Here is a 20,184-nt window from a genome sequence, read left to right as displayed (position 1 = left end):
CCAAGGGGTCAGACCCACTGTGACTTCAGGGGACAAACAAAAAAGTGATCCAAGGGTACACAAAAAAGCTGGAGAAACTCAGCGGGTGCAGCAGCATCTATGGAGCGAAGGAAATAGTCAACGTCAAGGTCTGAAGAAGGGTTTCGGCCCGAAACGTTGCCTATTTCCTTCGCTCCATAGATGCTGCTGCACCCGCTGAGTTTCTCCAACTTTTTTGTGTACCTTCGATTTTCCAGCATCTGCAGATCCTTCTTAAACACAAGTGACCCCATGGGTCAGACACACCCTGATTCCAGGGGTCAAATATTGTGAGGTCAGGGGTCAGATGCATCTGACCCCCAGGGGTCAGTCTTACCATGACCCCAGGTTTGTTGCCAGCTGCTCCATTCACCCAGTTTAAATTCTGCCACTACGGGGGGGGAGATCAGATCGCCCGTCTCCACGTTCCTGGAGTGCTGGTGAAGCGGCAGCCGTTGTAGCTGAGGCAGCCGCTGTGCTTGAACCCTCCGCTGCACAGACAGTCAGTTCCTCACTCCCCCCCCCCCCCCCCCCCCCCGCTGCCTGTCTTAGGGAAGCAGCTTCCAGAGACTAACCTCCAAGTCAAGTCAAGTCAAGTTTATTCGTCACATACGCATTCGAGATGTGCCGTGAAATGAAAAGTGGCGATTCTTGCGGATTGTGCAAAACAGAATGGAACAGGATCAGTAATTACATATTTGTTGGAAAAAAAAGAAGAAACAGCAATTTTAAAAAGACCACACAGCAGTAAACTGGTACAGTAAGTTAGTCCCTGGTGAGATAGGAGTTTACAGTCCTAATGGCCACTGGGAAGAAATTCCTTCTCATCCTCTCTGTTTTCACAGCATGACAGCGGAGGCATTTGCCTGACCGTAGCAGCTGGAACAGTCTGTTGCTGGGGGTGGAAGGCGTCCCCCATAATGTTGCTGGCTCTGGTTCTGCACCTTCTGATGTATAGTTCCTGCAGGGGGGCGAGTGTAGTTCCCATAGTGTGTTTGGCTGAATGCACTACTTCTTGTCCTGGGCAGAGCAGTTCCCAAACCAGATTGTGATGTTTCCGGACAAGATGCTTTCCACAGCCGCTGCGTAGAAGCACTGGAAGATCCTCAGAGATACTCTGAATTTCCTCAATTGCCTGAGGTGGTGAAGGCACTTCCTTGCCTTACTCACCACTGCGGCAGCGTGTGATATCCATGTCAGATCCTCTGAGATGTGGACTACCAGGTATTTAAAGCAGCTCACCCTATCCACAGTATCCCCATTTATCTTCAGTGGTGTGTACATCCCAAAGATGTGCAGGTTTGTAGGTTAATTGGCCTCTGTAAATTACTGCTATTGTGTAGGGAGTGGATGCAAAAGTGGGATAACATCGAACGCGTGTGAGCGGTTGATCGATGGTCGGTGTGAGCTCAGTCGGTCGAAGGAGTTGTTTCCTTGCTGTATCTCTAAACTAAACTCTAAACTTTTGGTTCTACTTTAGATTTTAGAGAAACGTGCCCTTCATCCCACCAACCAGCGATCACCCCGTACACGAGCACTATCCCACACTCTAGAGACAATGTCCAATTTTATCAAAGCCAATTAACGTACAAACCTGTAGGTCTTTGGGATGCGGGAGGAAACCGGAGCACTCGGAGAAAACCCATGTGGTCACAGGGAGAAAGCACAAACTTCATACAGACAGCACCGGTAGTCAGGATGGAACCCGGGTCTCTGGCGCGGTGAGGTAGCAATTCTACCGCTGCACCACCGTGCCATCCCATTCCTAAGTCAATCTCTTGACGTGAAAACTCCACCACTTACCCTCGCCTCCAGAAAGCACTTTAAATCCGTAGGCCCAGCGACAACTAATTCACCCGATCAAATTTGTAGGAAGGAACTGCAGTTGCTGGTTAAAACCAAAGATAGACATGAAATGCTGGAGTAACTTATCAAGGGATATCTAGGGATATGGGGAGAAAGCAGGAACGGGGTACTGATTTTGGATGATCGGCCATGATCATATTGAATGGCGGTGCTGTCTCGCAGGGCCAAATGGCCTGCTCCTGCACCAATTTCCCATGTTTCTATGTAACTCAGCGGGTCAGAAGAAGGGACTCGACCCGAAACGTCAGCGCTTCCTTTTCCCCCCAGAGATGCTGCCTCACCCGCTGAGTTACTCCGGCATCTTGTGTCTATATCACCAGACCAAAGCTGCCGCACAGATTTGCACAAAACCTTTTTTTGCTTTCAGCTGCCGTCTGACAGCTTAATGGTTTGCAATTTCCTTTTCCAAATTGTTTGTCACGATTGCAAACAAGGATACGGGCATCAGAGCGTGCGTGTAAGCGAAGGACAGCGTAATTATATCTTGTCAGTATTCTAGGTAGGCCCATGCATGGGTGCTGAAGCCTGCTGTTGTGACATTTGTAATGGGTTTAGTTAATGGAACATGTGAATGCGGCAGTCACATCATTCCCAGTGCCTGTGGCAGCGAGCCAGTCTCGGCTCAAGGTGACAGCTGCCGAGAGCAGGCTGCCTTTAATCACTCTCGGCTGGAGCTTTTGCCTGTGCTTTGAGTTACTCCAGCATTTTGTGTCTACCTTCGATTTAAACCAGCATCTGCAGTTCTTTCCTACACAAAGATAGACACAAAATGCTGTGTTAGTTTCAGTCGTCTTGTTGAGTCTCATTGTAACTCGTTTTCACCTCGCCCAGATGCCTGTCTCCTTTATAATAATAATAATAATAATAATATATTTTATTGTCATTGCACATAAGTGCAACGAGATTTGGGTTTGCAGCTTCCATCCGATGTCATAACTTAAATAACTAATAACATTTAGATTTAGATACCCCGAGAAACATGGTTTGTAAAAAGAACATTACAACAGTAAAACAGTTCAAACAGACTAAAGTGCAGATGTGTCTGTGCAACGTGACCATCCAATGGAGACAGTCCATGGGGGGTGGGGGGCACTCAGCAGGGCCAGTTCAGAGCCACTATAGCTCTGGGAATGAAGCTGTTCCTGAGTCTGGAGGTTCTGGCGTGGAAGGCCTAGTAAAGTCTGCCGGAGGGAAGTAGTTCGAACAGACCGTTACAAGGGTGTGAGGAGTCTTTATGGATGCTGATGGCCTTCCTGAGGCACCATTGTTACTTTTTTGCAGATCTTTCATTCATTTGTTCTATTTCTCCCTATATCTCTTGTTTCCCTTTCTCCTGAATCTCAGCCTGAAGAAGGGTCTCGACTCGAAACGTCACCCATTCCTTCTCTCCTGAGATGCTGCCTGTCCCGCTGAGTTACTCCAGCATTTTGTGTCTATCTTCGGTGTAAACCAGCACCTGCAATTCCTTCCTACACATATAATTGAGTTTAGATGAGTTTGTGTTTAATTTATTGTCATGTGTGCCGAGGTATAGTGAAAAGCTTTTGTTGTGAGCTAACAAGTCGGCAGAAAGACAATACATGATTATAATTGAGCCGTCCACAGTGTACAGATACATGATAAGGGGAATAGCGTGAATAGCGTTTAATGCAAGATAAAGCCAGTAAAATCCGATGAAACATAGTCTGAAGGTCTTCAATGACGTAGATAGTAGCTCCGGACTGCTCTCTAGTTGTGGTAGGATGGCTCAGTTACCTGATTACATACCAAAAATATTGGCCAGAGTAGGCCGTTCGGCCCTTCGAGCCAGCACCGCCATTCAATATGATCATGGCTGATCATCCAAAATCAGTACCCCGTTCCTGCTTTTTCCCCATATCCCTTAATTATGTTAGCCCTAAGAGCTATATCTAACTCTGTCTTGAAAACATCCAGTGAATTGGCCTCCACTGCCTTCTGTGGCAGAGAATTCCACAACTCTCTGGGTGAAAAAAGTTTTTCCTCATCTCAGTTGTGAAGAAACTGTCCCTGGGCAGGGACATAATTGGAGAAAGTGACAGAGGCAGAGCCGCTAACAGCATTTAAGGAGTGTCTGAACAAGCACTTGAATTGTCCGGATGTCAAGGACTGTGGGCCAAGTGTTATAAAATGCAGATTAATACGGATAAACGCCCACGGGTCATGTATGATATGGTGGGCCGACTGGCCTGTTTCCATGCTGTGTGACTTCATGAGTTCATCCCAGAGCTTAACTCCTAGACCTCTAATGATGAGCAATGTTAAAGTATCTCGGTCTGTTGAATGGAGATCCGAGGAACTGCAGACGCTGGGTTAATTTTAAAAAAAAGGCACAAAGTGCTGGAGTAACTTGTGCGGCATCTTTGGAAAACATGGATAGATGAGTCTGGATCAGGTCAGTCTGAAGAAGGGTCCTGACCCGAAACGTCACCTATCCATGTTCCCCAGAGATGCTGCCTGACCCGCTGAGTGACCCCAGCACTTTGGGATTTTTTTAACACAATTTTCTGCCCTCTCCTTTCTCTTTTTCCACCACCTCCCGTACAGACAGTACGCGAGGCCAGGAGCGAAACCTTGCCTCTGGCGCTGTGAGGCAGCAGCTCTACCCACCACGCCACTGGGTGGCTGTTAAAAATGAAAAAAAAAGCTTCTATTCCCAGGGCATTGTTGTATCTTTTTTTTGGACCGTTAGATGTTATTCATTGCACGTTAGTTAAGCAAGCAGTCAACTGTGATTGTGTTACCTGTGTTTGTGAATAAGTCGGTGTGATGTCTGCAGTTAAAGTTACTGTGGCCATGGGGGGGGGGGAGGAGGAGAGCTGTGCTTTCACTTAGTGACTCCTTGGGTGTTTCACTTGTGTTTTAAGATAAGTTCAAACGATCTTTGTAACTGAGGAAATACCATCGAGAATTTGCCCCAAGGCCTGTCACACGCTGCGTTTCTGGGGAAGTTTGTCCAGTTGAAACCGTTAAAACCCACCTCGGGGACAACTAACGAATGAACACATCTGCCAGTGATTTCTACCTGTTGGTGCAAGCATTTTGTGAGCTTTGCTGCTGGGTAATGGCCTTGCTTATAAGGCTTAATGAAAGTGGCCAAAATGCCCAAGTGAAAGCAAGCTTGTGCAAGGACAGAAGCGTTCTTCTCATGGGCCGCGGAACCAGGGGGGGTGGGGGGGGGGCTGCAGCCCCTCCACTTGTTTGGCGGGAGATGCTTCATAACCTGAAATTATCTGGCCCGCGGGCGTATATTTTTCACTTCTTCTGAGGACCTCCGCCATCCAGAATCTCAGAACAAGCGCACAGTGAGCGCGGCAAAACCAAAGGTCATAGAGCGGGGGAGGCCGTGGATCGGATCCCGTGGGGGGGGGGGGGCTCTGGTTGTGTTAACGTGCGTGGCGTTAGTGCTTCACGCCCTGTGTGTTTGCGGTAACTCTGAGCCGGGGCGGGCAGTCATGAGGGAGATTGTCAAGTGCAACATCAACCCCTCACTTTGGCGAACGTAACCCCCTCCCAGAACCTAAGTTACGAGCATAAGTTCACCTCAGGTCAGAGGGAGACAAAGAGTGCTGGAGTAACAGTGGCACAGCGGTAGAGTTGCTGCCTCACAGCGGCAGAGACCCGGGTTTGAACCTGACCACGGGTGCTGTCTGTACGGGGCTTGTACATTCTCCCTGTGACCTGCGTGGGTTTTCTCCAGTTTTTCTCCCACACTCCAAAGACGTACAGGTTTGCAGATTAATTAGCTTGGTATAAATGTAAAAATTGTTGATTGTCCTTACTTTCTTTTTCTTTCTTTTCTAGGGTCTACTTTCTTACTTTACTTCCTTCTCTAACTTCTTTTCTAAGGGGCTTTCTTTTCCCAACACTCTCTTGCACTTCACGACTCTTGCGCACCTTCTTTACTTTCCTTACTTCTATCTTTTTCTTAAAGCTTAAAAAAAAAAATGAAGTGGTACAAAAAATGTATTAAGATATATGTGTTGTGTGTTATTGTAATTTACCGTACTTCTAATAAAAATAATTTAAAAAAAAAATTTTTTTTAAAAAATGTAAAAATTGTCCCTGGTGTGTGTAGGAAAGTATTAATGTGTGAAACTTGCTGGTCGGTGCAGACTCGGCGGGCCGAAGGGCCTGTTTCCACACTGTATCTCTAAAACCTAAACTAAAAAAACAAGACTAAAAAACTCAGCTGGTCAGGCAGCATCTCTGGAGAAACGAGATGTGACAAGCCTTTGATTGTGTTGGCTGCGTTCCCGTGGTAGCATGAGGTGTAGATGGAGTCAATGGTTGGGAGTCTCGTCTGTGTGATGGCCTGGGCCACATCCACAAGTTTAGTTTAGTTTAGAGTTACAGAGCCGAAACAGGCCATTCAACCCACCAAGTCCGTGCTGACCGGCGATCCTAGCACTATCCTACACACTAGGGACAATTTATAACTTTTCTGAAGCCAATTACCCCACAAACATGTACGTCTTTGGAGTGTGGGAGGAAACCGCAGCACCCGGAGAAAACCCACGCGGTCACAGGGAGAACGTACAAACTCTGTACAGACAACACCCGTGGTCAGTTTGAACCGGGGACTCTGGCGCTGTAAGGCAGCAACTCGACCGCTGCGCCACCGTGCAGCCCTGAGATTGGCTGAAATAGTCTGGCACCACCAATATTTCAAAAGGAGCGGGATGATTGGAATTGTAAGTTGGACACACATGGGAGAATTTACAGTTTTTCCAGAGCCAATTAATCTGTAATTAACCAATATGCAAGGCTTGGGGGAAGGTCATAAGGGATAGGAGTAGAATTAGGCCATTCGGCCCATCAAGTCTACTCCGCCATTCAATCATGGCTGATCTATCTCTCCCTCCTAGCCCCATGCTACTGCCTACTCCCCATGACCTCTGACACCTGTACTAATCAAGAATCTCTCTATGTCTGCATTAACAATATCCACTGACTTGGCCTCCACAGCCTTCTGTGGCGATGCATTCCACAGATTCACCACCCTCTGACTAAAGAAGGTTGGAGCGGCTGCCTCTGCTCCCGGTGGTAGCCGGATGGGGTTTGGGAGTTGACGCAGGGGTAGATTAGTCCGAGCTGATTTAGTGAGTGTCCCCTCTGATTGCAGACTAAGCTGTGGAGTAAGTTCAAGGTGACCAACATCCCCACGCTGATCTTCATGGAGGCCAGCAGTGGGAGGATCGTCAGCAGAGACGGGCAGCTGATCATCCGCGACGACCCGCTAGGTAGGGACGTTACCGCCGACGTCGCCGCCCCCCCTCCCCCCGCCGCCCCCCCCCCACCCCCCTCGCTAACACCCCCTCTCCTTGTCCCAAGCAGGCTCCGAGTTCCCCTGGGGGCCCAAGTCCTTTGGCGAAGTGATGGCGGGTTCGCTGGTCAAACACAGCGGGCAGACAGTGAACAGCGCTGACCTGGGCGGCAGCTACCTGGGCATCTACTTCTCCGCACACTGGGTAAGATGGTAAACTCCCCCTGCACCCCCCCCCTCCCCCCTGCTTCTCTCACACCTCACACACAGACAACAGAGAGAGAGCTGTACATGCAGCACAGTCCATCTCACACACGTACACACGCATGCTCACACACACACACACACACATGTACGCACTCACACACACAGCCACATGTACGCACATACACACATGTATGCACACACACATGCACGCACACGCACACAGCCACATGTACGCACACACACACATGTACGCACACACACACACACGCACACAGCCACATGTACGCGCACACACACATGTACGCACACACACACACGTATGCACGCACACATACGCAAACACACACACACACACACACGCACACATGTACACACACACGTGTAAGCGCACACACAACTCTGGAGTAACTCATCGAGTCAGGCAGCAGTGTTCAAAAGGGAACTGCAGATGCTGGAATATCGAAGGTACACAAAATTGCTGGGGAAACTCAGCGGGTGCAGCAGCATCTATGGAGCGAAGGAAATAGGCGACGTTTCGGGCCGAAACCCTTCTTCAGACTGATGGGGGGTGGGGAAAGAAAGAAGGAAAAGGGGAGGGGGAGGAGGAGCCCGAGGGCGGGCGGATGGGAGGAGACAGCTAGAGGGTTAAGGAAGGGGAGGAGACAGCACGGGCTAGCCAAATTGGGAGAATTCAATGTTAATGCCATAAGGCCGCAAGGACCCCAGACGGAATATGAGGTGCTGTTCCTCCAATTTCCGCTGTTGCTCACTCTGGCAATGGAGGAGACCCAGGACAGAGAGGTCGGATTGGGAATGGGAGGGGGAGTTGAAGTGCTGAGCCACCGGGAGGTCAGGTAGGTTATTGCGGACTGAGCGGAGGTGTTCGGCGAAACGATCGCCCAACCTACGCTTGGTCTCACCGATGTAAATCAGCTGACATCTAGAGCAGCGGACAGCATCTCTGCAGAACATGGATCGGTGACATTGTGGTCAGGACAGGGTAAGAGGGATATTGTACAAACGCAGGTAGGTGGGACTAGTATAGATGGGGCGTGTTGGTCAGTGTGGGCAAGTTGGGCCGAAGGGCCTGTTTCCGTGCTGTATGACTCTATTTTGCAGACGCTATATAAATGTTGGTGTTGATGTACATCGCTTGACTCTATGACCCTTCTTCAGACTGATTGTAGTGGGATTGAGAAGGGTTCCCACCCGTGACGTCACCTCTCCATATTCTCCAGAGATGCTGCCTGACCCGCTGAGTTACTCCAGCGCTGTGTGGTGTCTGAAGAAGAGTCCCAACCCGAAACGTTGTCTATCCATATTCTCCAGAGATGTTATCTGACACGTTGAGTTACCTCAGCAGTATGTGCCAAAGATACTGTGCCGGCGTAGATCTGTGGGAGCCCTGCACTGCCAGAGCTGCTGCCCCAGTGCAATAATACTGGCCCAGTGCTTCTTCTTCTTCTTCTTGCGTGTGGCGTGCACCGCCTAAAGTTGTAGGACAACTTGTTCTATTTGATCTTACTTGATTGTGCACACCGGGTTGATTGCCTTCGTCGAAATAGGGCGGACCACATGAAGGTTGCAATGTTCCACCCCTGGCCCAGTGCAGCACTGCCAAAGGTGCTGCCCCAGTGCAACAATACTGGCCCAGTGCAATAATACTGCCCCAGTGCATTAATACTGGCCCAATGCAGTAATACTGCCAGTGGCGATAGCCCAGTGCAGCATTGAGGGACTCCTGCACTGCCAACGGGTTTAACATAAATGTGTGTTTAGTGATCAGTGCGAGTGGGATGGGCTGAATTAATTTGTTGGCCTGCTGTTGGGCTCCAGAGTGAAGGGCGGGGGTGGAGCGGTGACCAGCGAGTTTGGCCATGGACCACAGTTTGAATAGAAGGTGGGGCAGGAATCAACATCCTGAATCTCCCGCCCTCTGCTTCCCCCACAGAACCGCCCTGTCCCACCGAGAGGGTTTCTGCCCTCTTAGAAAAATACATCTAACGGAGTCCACGGCAGCAGAGACCAGTTAGAGCTGAGCTGGGGGGGGGGGGGGGGTTGGCTTTGAATGCAGTCTAGTCCTATCTATAAACCATGAGAAATGCTGCAGGCCCTCTGGTCATGACGATATATTTATGAGCACAGGACACAGTGACAATGCAGGCTCCGGCACAGATTTGTAAAGTTACCAAGCAAAACATAAAGACAGGAGGCTGAGTGTCAGGTGTTATTGGAGCTCATAAGATCATAAGTGGTAGGTGCAGGATTCGGCCATTCGGCCCATCAAGTCTACTCCGGCATTCAATCATGGCTGATCTGTCTTCCCCCTCTCCTGCCTTCTCCCCATAACCCCTGACATTGGCACTAATCAAGAATCTGTCAATCTCTGCCTTAAAAATATCCATTGACCTGGCCTCCACAGCCTTCTGTGGCAAAGAATTCCACAGATTCACCACTCTCTGACTAAAGAAATTCCTCCTCATCTCCTTCCTAAAAGAACGTCCTTTAATTCTGAGGGTATGACCTCTGGTCCTAGACTCTTCCACTAGTGGAAACATCCTCTCCACATCCACTCTATCCGGGCCGCCCACTATCCGGTGAGTTTCAGTGAGGTCCCACTCATTCCTGGAGTTCTGGGTGAATGGGGGTGGTCTGTGAGGGGCAGCGTGGTGTTTAACTGACGCTGCTCTGAGCTGCTGCTGTTACTGCATTAACCCTCTCCTCTCCACACAGTGCCCACCCTGCAGAAGCCTCACCCGCGTCCTCGTGGAGATCTATCGCAAAATCAAGGAGTCGGGACAGAAGTTCGAGATTGTTTTTGTCAGCGCTGACAGGTAAAAGCATTTGCAGACGCAAGGAACTGCAGATAAGTTCATAGGTCGTAGGAGCAGAATTAGGCCATTCGGCCCTTCAAGCCCACTCCGCCATTCAATCATGGCTGATCTATCTTTCCCTCTTAACTCCTTTCTCCTGCCTTCTCCCCGCGCCCTTACTAATCAAGAACCTATCAAAGGTAGACACGAAATGCTGGAGTAACTCAGCAGGACAGGCAGCATCTCTGGAGAGAAGGAATGGGTGGCAATTTGTGCTTTAAAAATATGCAAAGACATGCCCCCCACAGCTGTCTGTGGCAATGAATTCCACAGATTCACCACCCTCTGGCTGAAGAAATTCATCCTCATCTCCATTCTAAAGGTACATCCTTTTATTCTGAGACTGTGCCCCCTGGTCCCAGACTCTCCCACTAATGGAACCATCCTCCCCACATCCAGGCCTTACATTATCCTTTTAAACTCCAGCGAGTACAGGGGCCAGTGCCGTCAAACGCTCATCATACGTTAACCCACTCATCACCAGGATCATTCCCTAAACCTCCTCCGGACCCACTCCGACACCGGCACATCTTTCCTCAGATATAGGGCCCAGAAATCTGACATGGGGTTGGCCGGAGGCTGTCAGAGTGAAGGTAGAGGTCGGATTTTCTGTCAGCATCAGGAGCACCAGTGATCTCACCTTCCTTTGTGAGCCCAACACCAGTGTTAAGCCCCTGTCCCACGAGGCGAGTTTACCCAAGAGCTCTCCCGAGTTAAAAAAATAAATCAAACTCCTGGTACTTCACCGCGAGTAATTTTTTACTCTTGGAAATTTTTCACACTGTTCAAAAACCTTCACGAATTTCCGCGTTTCCCGAGTACCTGCCGTTAGCATTACGAGCCGCTAAGAGACATCCACGAGCTCTGACGTACCCACTACGTATGTTCTACGTACTTACCACGAGTTTGATTTTTTTTTTAAACTCGGGAGAGCTCTTGGGTAAACTCGCATCGTGGGACAGGGCCTTTAGTGAGAGAGTCGTACTCCCTCAACAATAGGGAGGCACAGTGGTGCAACGCTAGAGTTGCTGTCTGACAGCACTTACAGCGCCAGTGACTCGGGTTCCATCCCGACTACGGGTGCTGTCCGTACGGAGTTTGTACCTTCTCCCCGTGACCACATGGGTTTTCTCCGAGATCTTCGGTTTCCTCCCACACTCCAAAGACGTACAGGTTTGTAGGTTCATTGGCTTAGTATAAGTATAAATTGTCCCTAGAGGGTTAGTGTGCGGGGATCGCTGGTCGGCGCAGACTCGGTGGGCTGAAGGGCCTGTTTCCGCGCTGTATCTCTAAACTAAATTAAACTAAACATGCCCCTGTCCCATTCTCCGAAGGACCAGTGAAAGCTGCAGTGTGATTCTCCAACAGACTGATCCTTATCACCCTGGCTCCTCAGTGTGAAGTTAACCAGGATGTTTCCACTAGTGGGAGAGTCTAGGACCAGAGGCTATAACCTTGGGATAAAAGGACGCACCTTTGGAAAGGAGATGAGGAATTAATTTCTTTGATCAGAGGGTGGTGAATCTGTGGAATTCATTGACACAGACAGCTGTGGAGTAAATGGGCAGAGATTGACAGATTCTAGATTAAGACAGATGTCAGGGGTTATGGGGAGCAGGCTGGAGGATGGGGTTAGGAGGGAGAGTTAGATCAGCCATGATTGAATGGCGGAGCGGACTTGATGGGCCGAATGGCCTCATTCTGCTCCGACAACTTGCGAACGTATGAACAAGTGCCGCACAGATGGCCACACGCACTTCACTGGGCCGAGACTAACCAAAGCCTTTCCCCCATCCCCCCCCCCCCCCCCCCCCCCCAAGGCAAGCGAAGAAAGGGACCCTTTGTTTGGTAGCACAGATTGAAATGGAAGTTGAAAGGCCATTGAGTGCCTCCTCCGTCAATCAGTTGCTCAATAAACACTTCTGTTTAAACAGATCGGTCGGACAAGTGACAATTTAAATGCGCGTTTACACTTAGGGTTGTTTTAAGCAATATTCCCCAGTCACCGTCTGTGCTTGGATTAGCGCTGCAGAAAGAGACTCTGTGGAGTTCCCACTGCAACCATAACTAGACTCAGCAATTGCTTCTTCCCCACTGCTATCTGTCAAACGGTTTCCATGGTTTGTACTGAAAATAGACACAAAGTGCTGGAGTAACTCAGCGGGTCAGGCAGCATCTCTGGAGAGAAGGGACGGGTTTTCCTCAAACCAAGCCTGGTGTGAGGAAAGGCTCAAATGTTGCCGAAACCTCCCTGGTGCGGTCGGCTTTAAGCACGATCATATTCCTCAGCATAGGAATATCCTGGACATTCCCCAGGTTGGATATTCCATGGGAACAACTAGTGACAATTGCTTCTTGTATATTCGTGGTTCCAGCAGTCATAACGCACACACACACACACACACACACACACACACACACACACACACACACACACACACACACACACACACACACACACACACACACACACACACACACAAGTGTACACACGCGCACACAGTCCATGCACATGAACACGCATCGACACAGCCCACACACATATGTTTCACACCCACATGCACTGACACATGCACACGTACTAACAATGAGTCTGAAGAAGGGTCCCGACCCGAAACGCCACCTATGCCTTCGCTCCAGAGATGCTGCCTGACCCGCTGAGTTGCTCCACCACTTTGTGTCTATTTTCAGTACAAACCATGGAAACAGTTTGACAAGTTCCTGTTGTGTATTTGTAGTTCTTACCAATATAAATAATACGTACACACACACACTGACACTCACACATACACTCACACATACACTCACTCACTCACTCACTCACTCACTCACTCACTCACTCACTCACTCACTCACTCACTCACTCACTCACTCACTCACTCACTCACACTCACACACACACTTACTCACACACTTACTCACACACACACACACTCGCACACACTCACTCACTCACTCACACACACTCTCACACTCACACTCACACACACTCACTCACTCACTTACACTCACTCACTCACACACTCACACAAAAACCCACACACTCACACATTCACTCACTCACTCACTCATTCACTCATTCATTCACTCACTCACACACTTACACACTCACACTCACACAGATACAAGTGTGAATATAAAGCCTGAAAACTAATGTCCAGGTTCAGGAGCAGCTTCTTCCCTACAACCATCAGGCTATTAAACACTACAACCTCTGAATAAGCTCTGAATTACATAGACTTGGGGACATTGTTTTTGAGTTTACACTATTATTTTGCTCTATTTATTTGTTTGTTTGTTATTTCCCCCTGGTTCTTGATTCCCCCACTCTGGGTAAAAGACTCTGTTCATTCACCCTTTCTATTCCCCTCATGACGTTGATGCTCCAGTTTCTCCTCTCACATGCTAAAGACGTGCGGGTTTGTAGACCGCACACCCTCTGTAAATGGCCGCCAGTGTGTAGGGAGTGGTGGAACCTGGGGCGGAGGGTCAATTGGCATGTGGGAGATGGGAGCCAGCATTGACCCAATGGGCCGAGTGGCTTCTTTCTACATTACAAAACTGCTGGTCAGGTTGGTGTGTGACTCTGATGGGTGGTGTTTGCACCCCTTGACCTTGTCTTTGTCCGTTTCTCCGTTGCACCCTCCCGGTGACTAAAGGGCGTCGAGGTGGAGTCAGTAGGTGACGCAGTGCGTCTGCATCTCTCGTTTCCCTTTTCCCCTAACTAGTCTGAAGAAGGGTCTCGACCCGAAATGTCTCCCGTTCCTTCTCTCCAGAGATGCTGCCTGTCCCGCTGAGTTACTCCAGCTTTTTGTGTCTAACTTCGTTGTCTGAGTGTGTGTGTGACGCGCCTGTAGTCTGTAAGTTGTGACTGACACGCTTGTGAAACAAAACCCCTGCAGAATTAGCGCTGGCCTCACACCAAGATCGCTGCCTGCAGTCCCTCTACTGCTATTTATAACTGGTGACTTTCAATATAAACATTTGATTTTTTTCCCCTCCTCCCTCCCCCCTGTCCGTGAGAAGGTTTGGCATCTGGATACCCAAAGACATGCACGTCACATGTCAGGTCGCAACTTGCCCTCTGCGAGTGTAAATCAAGGGGCTTTCTGGGACTGTGTGCTCCCCCGTGCAAGTCCTCCAAACCGATCAGGCCAGACTTGGGCAGTGGGAGTCTGCAATGCCTTGGCCCAAACCCATCGCGGGGCTGAGATAGACACGGAATGTCAGATTAAGGAAAGGGGAGATGCAACGAGACCTGGGTGTCCTTGTAAATCAATCACTGAAAGTAAGCAGGCAGGTACAGCAGAAAGTAAATGGCATGTTGGCCTTCATAGCGAGAGGATCTGAGTATAGGAGCAAGATGGAAGTTATGTGCAGTTTTGGTCTTCTAATTTGAGGAAGGACATTCTTGCTATTGAGGGAGTGCAGCGTAGGTTCTCCAGGTTAAACCCTGGGATGGCGGGACTGTGATATGATGAAAGAATGGATCGACTGGGTTTGTATTCACTGGAATTTAGAAGGATGAGAGGCGATCTTTTAGAAACATATAAAATTATTACGGGATTGGAAAGGCTAGATGCAGGGAAAATGTTCCCAATCTTCAGGAAGTTGGGGTCGCAGTTTAAGAATAAGGGGTAGGCCATTTTGGACTGAGATGAGGAAACACTTTTTCACCAGAGAGTTGTGAATCTGGAATTCTCTGCCACAGAAGGCAGTGGAGGCCAATTCAATGGATGCATTCAAGAGAGAGTTAGATAGAGCTCTTAAGGCCAACAGAATCAAGGGATATGGGGAGAATGCAGGAACAGGGTACTGGTTCTAGATGATCATATTGAATGGTGGTGCTGGCTCGAAGGGCCGAGTGGCCTACTCCTGCTACTGTTTCCTTTTGTTCTTGTGAAATGCAAAGAGGAGAGTGAAGGAAAGGCGGCCTGGTCCTGACATTGTTGAAGATAATGTTGATTGCTAAAGGATCTAAGTGCCAAGTCAGATGATGGGGTGCCGTTCCTCAATTTGCTACTATCCCAGGTACAGAGAGGTCCAAGTGAGAGGTGGGGTGGTGATTTCAATAGTGAGAGAGGTCAGAGAAGATTGATACAAAATGCTGGAGTAACTCAGCGGGTCAGGCAGCCAGCTCTGGAGAAAAAGGAGCAGGTGACGTTTTGGGTCGAGACCCTCTTGAGAGTCAGGGGAGAAGGAAACTGGAGGTATGAAAAGATACAAACAAATCAGGGCCAGCACCGACTGATGACCCAGCCCAGGAAAAGTGGAGCCCACAATGGTCCATTGTTGGCTGTGGAAGAGGTGATAACAAAGGGATTATATGGGTGGGAACAGTGGAACTGGCAGGATGACTAGGGTGGGGGAGGGGCGGAGAGAGAGGGAATGCAGGGGTGACTAGAAATTAGATAAATTAGGATTGGGTCCTCTGATCGCTGGTGGTCCATGTCCTCAAGTCCTCTTCCCTCCTGATTAGTATCCAGAGATAGAGTCAAGGTCTCTCGTCTACATTAGTCCCACCTGCCCGCGTTTGGCCCATATCCTTCTAAACCTTTCTCATCCATGTATCTGTCCAAGTGTGTTTTAAGTACTTGCCACAAATATCTCCTTTGGCAGCTCGTTCCATACACCTACCGCCATCTGCGTGGAAAAGTTGCCTCTCGGGATCCCATTAAATCTTTCTCCTTGATCTATGTAACAGATGGAACCGCAGGTGCTGGATTACAGGAAAAAGACACAAAGTGCTGGAGTAACTACGCGGGTCAGGCAGCATCTCTATTAGTATGGGCGTGTTCTTGAATTGTTAGGGCGTCAAAGGTTACCGGGAGAAGGCAAGAAAATGGGGGTTGAAAAGGAGAAATAGATCAGATTAACAAAAAATGAACAAATGGCATAACAGTCTGTTGATGGGCCGAATGGCTTAATTCTGCTCCTATGTCTTAAGGTCCCAATCACAGCCCCTCCAAATCTCTTCCTCTCTTCCTCCATTCACCTCCATTATCCTGGATGATATTAGTTCACAGTCAAAGTCTAGATTTAGTTTATTTTAGTTTATTGTCATGTATACTGAGGTACAGTGAAAAGCTTTTGTTTGCAACCGGTCAGAGGAAGGACTATACATGATTACAATCGATCCATCTACAGTGTACAGATACATGATAAAGTGAATGACGTAAATAATGCCTAGTACAAGATAAAGTCCGATTAAAGTTGGTCCGAGGGTCTCCAATGAGGTAGATAGTATCTCAGGACTGCTCTCTGGTTGTGGTAGGACGGTTCAGTTGCCTGATAACAGCTGGGAAGAAACTGTCCCTGAATCTGGAGGTGTGCGTTTTCACACTTCTGAACCTTTTGCCTGATAGGAGAGGGGGGAATAACGAAAGACTGGGGTGAGACTGGTCCTTGGTTCTGCTGGTGGGGCAGCGTGAGGTGGAGATGGAGACAATGGAAGGGAGGTTGGTCTCCAATGAGGTAGTTAGTAGTTCAGATCTGCTCGCTAATTGGTAATAGAATCGTTCAGTTTACCTGATAACAGTTGGGAAGAAACTGTCCCCGAAGTTGGACTGTTGTGGTTGCAAACATTTGTTGCCTCCTTTAGTTGTTGAGTTTATTGATGTTCCACCTCTCTACACCTCTCCAACACCCATCTTAGAGGCAAAAGTTTAGAAGGATGAGAGGGAATCTCATTGAAACATATAAGATTGTTAAGGGTTTGGACACGCTAGAGGCAGGAAACATGTTCCCGATGTTGGGGGAGTCCAGAACCAGGGGCCACAGTTTAAGGATAAGGAGTAAGCTATTTAGAACGGAGACGAGGAAACACTTTTTCTCACAGAGAGTGGTGAGTCTGTGGAATTCTCTGCCTCAGAGGGCGGTGGAGGCAGGTTCTCTGGATACTTTCAAGAGAGAGCTAGATGGGGTTCTTAAAAATAACAGAGTCAGGGGATATGAGGAGAAGGCAGGATTGGGGGAATGATTGGGGATGATCAGCCATGATCACATTGAATGGCGGTGCTGGCTCGAAGGGCCGAATGGCCTACTCCTGCACCTATTGTCTATTGTCTAAAAGAGTGCTTGTGTGCTGACTATGTGCTTGCTTCCTCCGCAGGTCAGAGGATTCCTACAAGCAGTATTTCAGCGAGATGCCTTGGACAGCAGTCCCGTACACTGATGAAGCCAGGCGGTCTCGTCTCAATAGACATTATGGCATACAAGGTAGGAGGAGGAACCGCCGTGGTCTGCCTCCTGCTGCCACACAGCCCTCCGGCGCTCTTCACACTTTAGAGATACAGCGAGGTCTGTTCTGTACAGGAGCACCATCCTACACACACTGGGGATCATTCACTATTTGACTGAGGTCAACAAACCTACAAAGCTGTATGTCTTGGGAGTGTGGGAGGAAACCGGAGCACCCGGAGAAAACCCACAAAGTTACATCAGGTTCATCAAACAGAGTTCTCTTCTGCTCATAGAAACATAGAAAATAAATGCAGGAGTAGGCCATTCGGCCCTTCGAGCCAGCACCGCCATTCAATATGATCATGGCTGATCATCGAGAATCAGTACCCCGTTCCTGCTTTCTCCTCGTATCCCTTGATTCCGTTCGCCCTAAGAGCTAAATCTAACCCTCTCTTGAACACACAGACTCACCGCTGCGTGAGCTTCATTAACACGGGTGTCGGGTTATGGGGAGAAGGCAGGAGAATGGGGTTAGGAGGGAGAGACAGATCAGCTTTGATTGAATGGCGGAGTAGACTTGAAGGGCCGAATGGCCTAATTCTGCTCCTATTCCTTATGACCGTATGCACGTGTCAGCAGGCGGGTCCCTCCTTCATTCTCGGTGGCCCCGCGCTGGGCCCCCTGTGGTACAAATCACCCACACTCTGATGCGTTGCTGCAGTACCACCCAATGTTGGACTTGCTGCAACTCCTCCAGTCCTTCTCCACTGCACCGCCCGACCACTCCAACTACACCTCCACCTCCAGCAGCCAGAAGGAATAAAGGCACAGGGGCATCGCTTAGTATAACTACCCCACCTTCTCCCTCTGCGCTAACTCGGAAATATATCTCCATCCCATGTCCGCTGGTGCTCCATCGCAACGCTGAAGCTCCCAACTCAAACGCAGTGACCATCACCATCTCCTTCAGGGTGGTTAGAGGGGGGAGTATAGGAGATGGCAGTGGGAGGTGTCCATTTTGACCCATTGGTCTGCTCCCCTGTGTAGTGACATTGTGACTGAGTCTCTGCCTCGTCCACATCCCACCTCGATTCCCATCTCATTGCCACGGATGACTCCAAGTAGGCAAGTACTTTCACAACAGGCAGCATGTATTGACCATAATAACATAGGACATAGGAGCAGAATTAAGCCATTTGGCCCATCAAGTCTGTTGCTCCATTCAATCATGGCTGATCTATCTTTCTCTCTCAACACCATTCTCCTGCCTTCTCCCCATAACCCCTGACACCTTTACTAACCATGAACCTATTAATCTCTGCTTTAAAAATACCCAATGACTTGGCCTCCACAGCCGTCTGTGGCAATGAATTGCATAGATTCACTGAGTAAAGAAATTCCTCCTTATCTCCATTCTAAAGGTACTTCCTTTTATCCTTCCTTTACTGGTCCTAGACTAGTGGAAACGTCCTCTTCAGGTCCACTCTACCTAGGCCTAGGTAGCTTGGGCTCGATTGATTGATTGATTAAAAGATACAGTATGGAAACAGGCCCTTCGGCCCACTGAGTCCAGGCCGACCATCGATCACCCATTCACACTAGTTCTATGTTATCTCACTTTCTCAGCCACACCCTGCACGCTGATGGTAGTTCACAGCGGGCAAATTAACCTGCAAACCCGCACGTCTCTGGGATGTGGGAGGAAAGTGGAGCACCTGGAGGAAACCCACGCGGTCACAGGGAGAACGTGCAAACTCCACACAGACAGCACCCGAGGTCGGGACCGAACCTGGGTCCCTGGCGCTCTGAGGCAGCGGCTCTACCCGCAGCGCCAGTGTGCAGCACGAGTGAATTGGCGGGTGGATGTGGGATCGCGAGGCCTGGAGTAGATGGTTCTTTGGAGCTGAGTGCATGTAGGCACCGACCCGCAGCTCTGAATGCTGCATTGCAACGTAACACCAGCGCATTTTTGGAGAGGTGAAGGGAACAAATGCAGGGCAGCAGACCGCACTCGTCTGCTCTTGCCCTGAGGACTTTGTTTTTAATTTTATTTTAGAGATGCAGCGCGGAAACAGGCCTTTCGGCCCATCGAATCCGCACCGACCAGCGATCCCCACAACACTAACACTATCCTACTCACACTAGAGACAATTTGTACATTTTATACCAAGCCAATTAACTTACATACCTGTACGTCTTGGAGTGTGGGAGGAAACCGAAGATCTCCGAGAAAACCCACGCAGGTCACGGGGAGAACGTACAAACTCCGTACAGACAGCACCCGTAGTCAGGATCAAACCCGGGTCTCTGGTGCTGTAAGGCAGTAACTCTACTGCTGCACAACCGTGACATCATATCAGGCAGGTTGTATTTGTATTAAGTAACAGCTCAGACGCTTCCCTCCGAATGTGGTGACTTCAGGTGGGAGAGCCCAGCACTAGAGTACATAGCCTCAGAATTATAGGGCGTTCTTTTCGGAAGAAGATGAGGAGGAATTTTTTTTAGTCAGAGGGTGGTGAATCTGTGGAATTCTTTGCCACTGAGGGCTCTGGAGGCCAGATCAGTGGATATTTTTATGGCAGGGATAGATATATTCTTGATTAGTACTGGTGTCAGAGGTTATGGGGAGAAGGCAGGAGAATGGTGATAGGAGGGAGAGATAGATCAGCCATGATTGAATGGCGGAGTAAACTTGATGGGCCGAATGGCCGAATTCTACTCCTTATGACGCTATGACCTTATGACTTTGCCCCC

At 49.2% G+C, this 20,184-nt stretch overlaps 1 protein-coding gene across 1 annotated transcript in view; it reads left to right on the top strand.

Annotated features, from left to right (window-relative positions):
- Window positions 1-20,184, top strand: part of nxn (nucleoredoxin) — a 107,158-nt gene that overhangs the window by 51,540 nt on the left and 35,434 nt on the right. Inside the window, exons 2-5 of the mRNA XM_033045719.1 lie at window positions 7,028-7,145; window positions 7,240-7,373; window positions 10,109-10,209; window positions 17,360-17,466. Of these exons, the coding sequence (XP_032901610.1) occupies window positions 7,028-7,145; window positions 7,240-7,373; window positions 10,109-10,209; window positions 17,360-17,466 (460 nt within the window). The remainder of the gene's footprint in view (window positions 1-7,027; window positions 7,146-7,239; window positions 7,374-10,108; window positions 10,210-17,359; window positions 17,467-20,184) is intronic.

This window comes from Amblyraja radiata, chromosome 28 (assembly GCF_010909765.2).
Source record: "Amblyraja radiata isolate CabotCenter1 chromosome 28, sAmbRad1.1.pri, whole genome shotgun sequence".
Classification (NCBI taxonomy): domain Eukaryota; kingdom Metazoa; phylum Chordata; class Chondrichthyes; order Rajiformes; family Rajidae; genus Amblyraja; species Amblyraja radiata.
The sequence above is the reverse complement of the archived record's forward strand: the minus strand, read 5'-3'. Positions and strand labels throughout refer to the sequence as shown.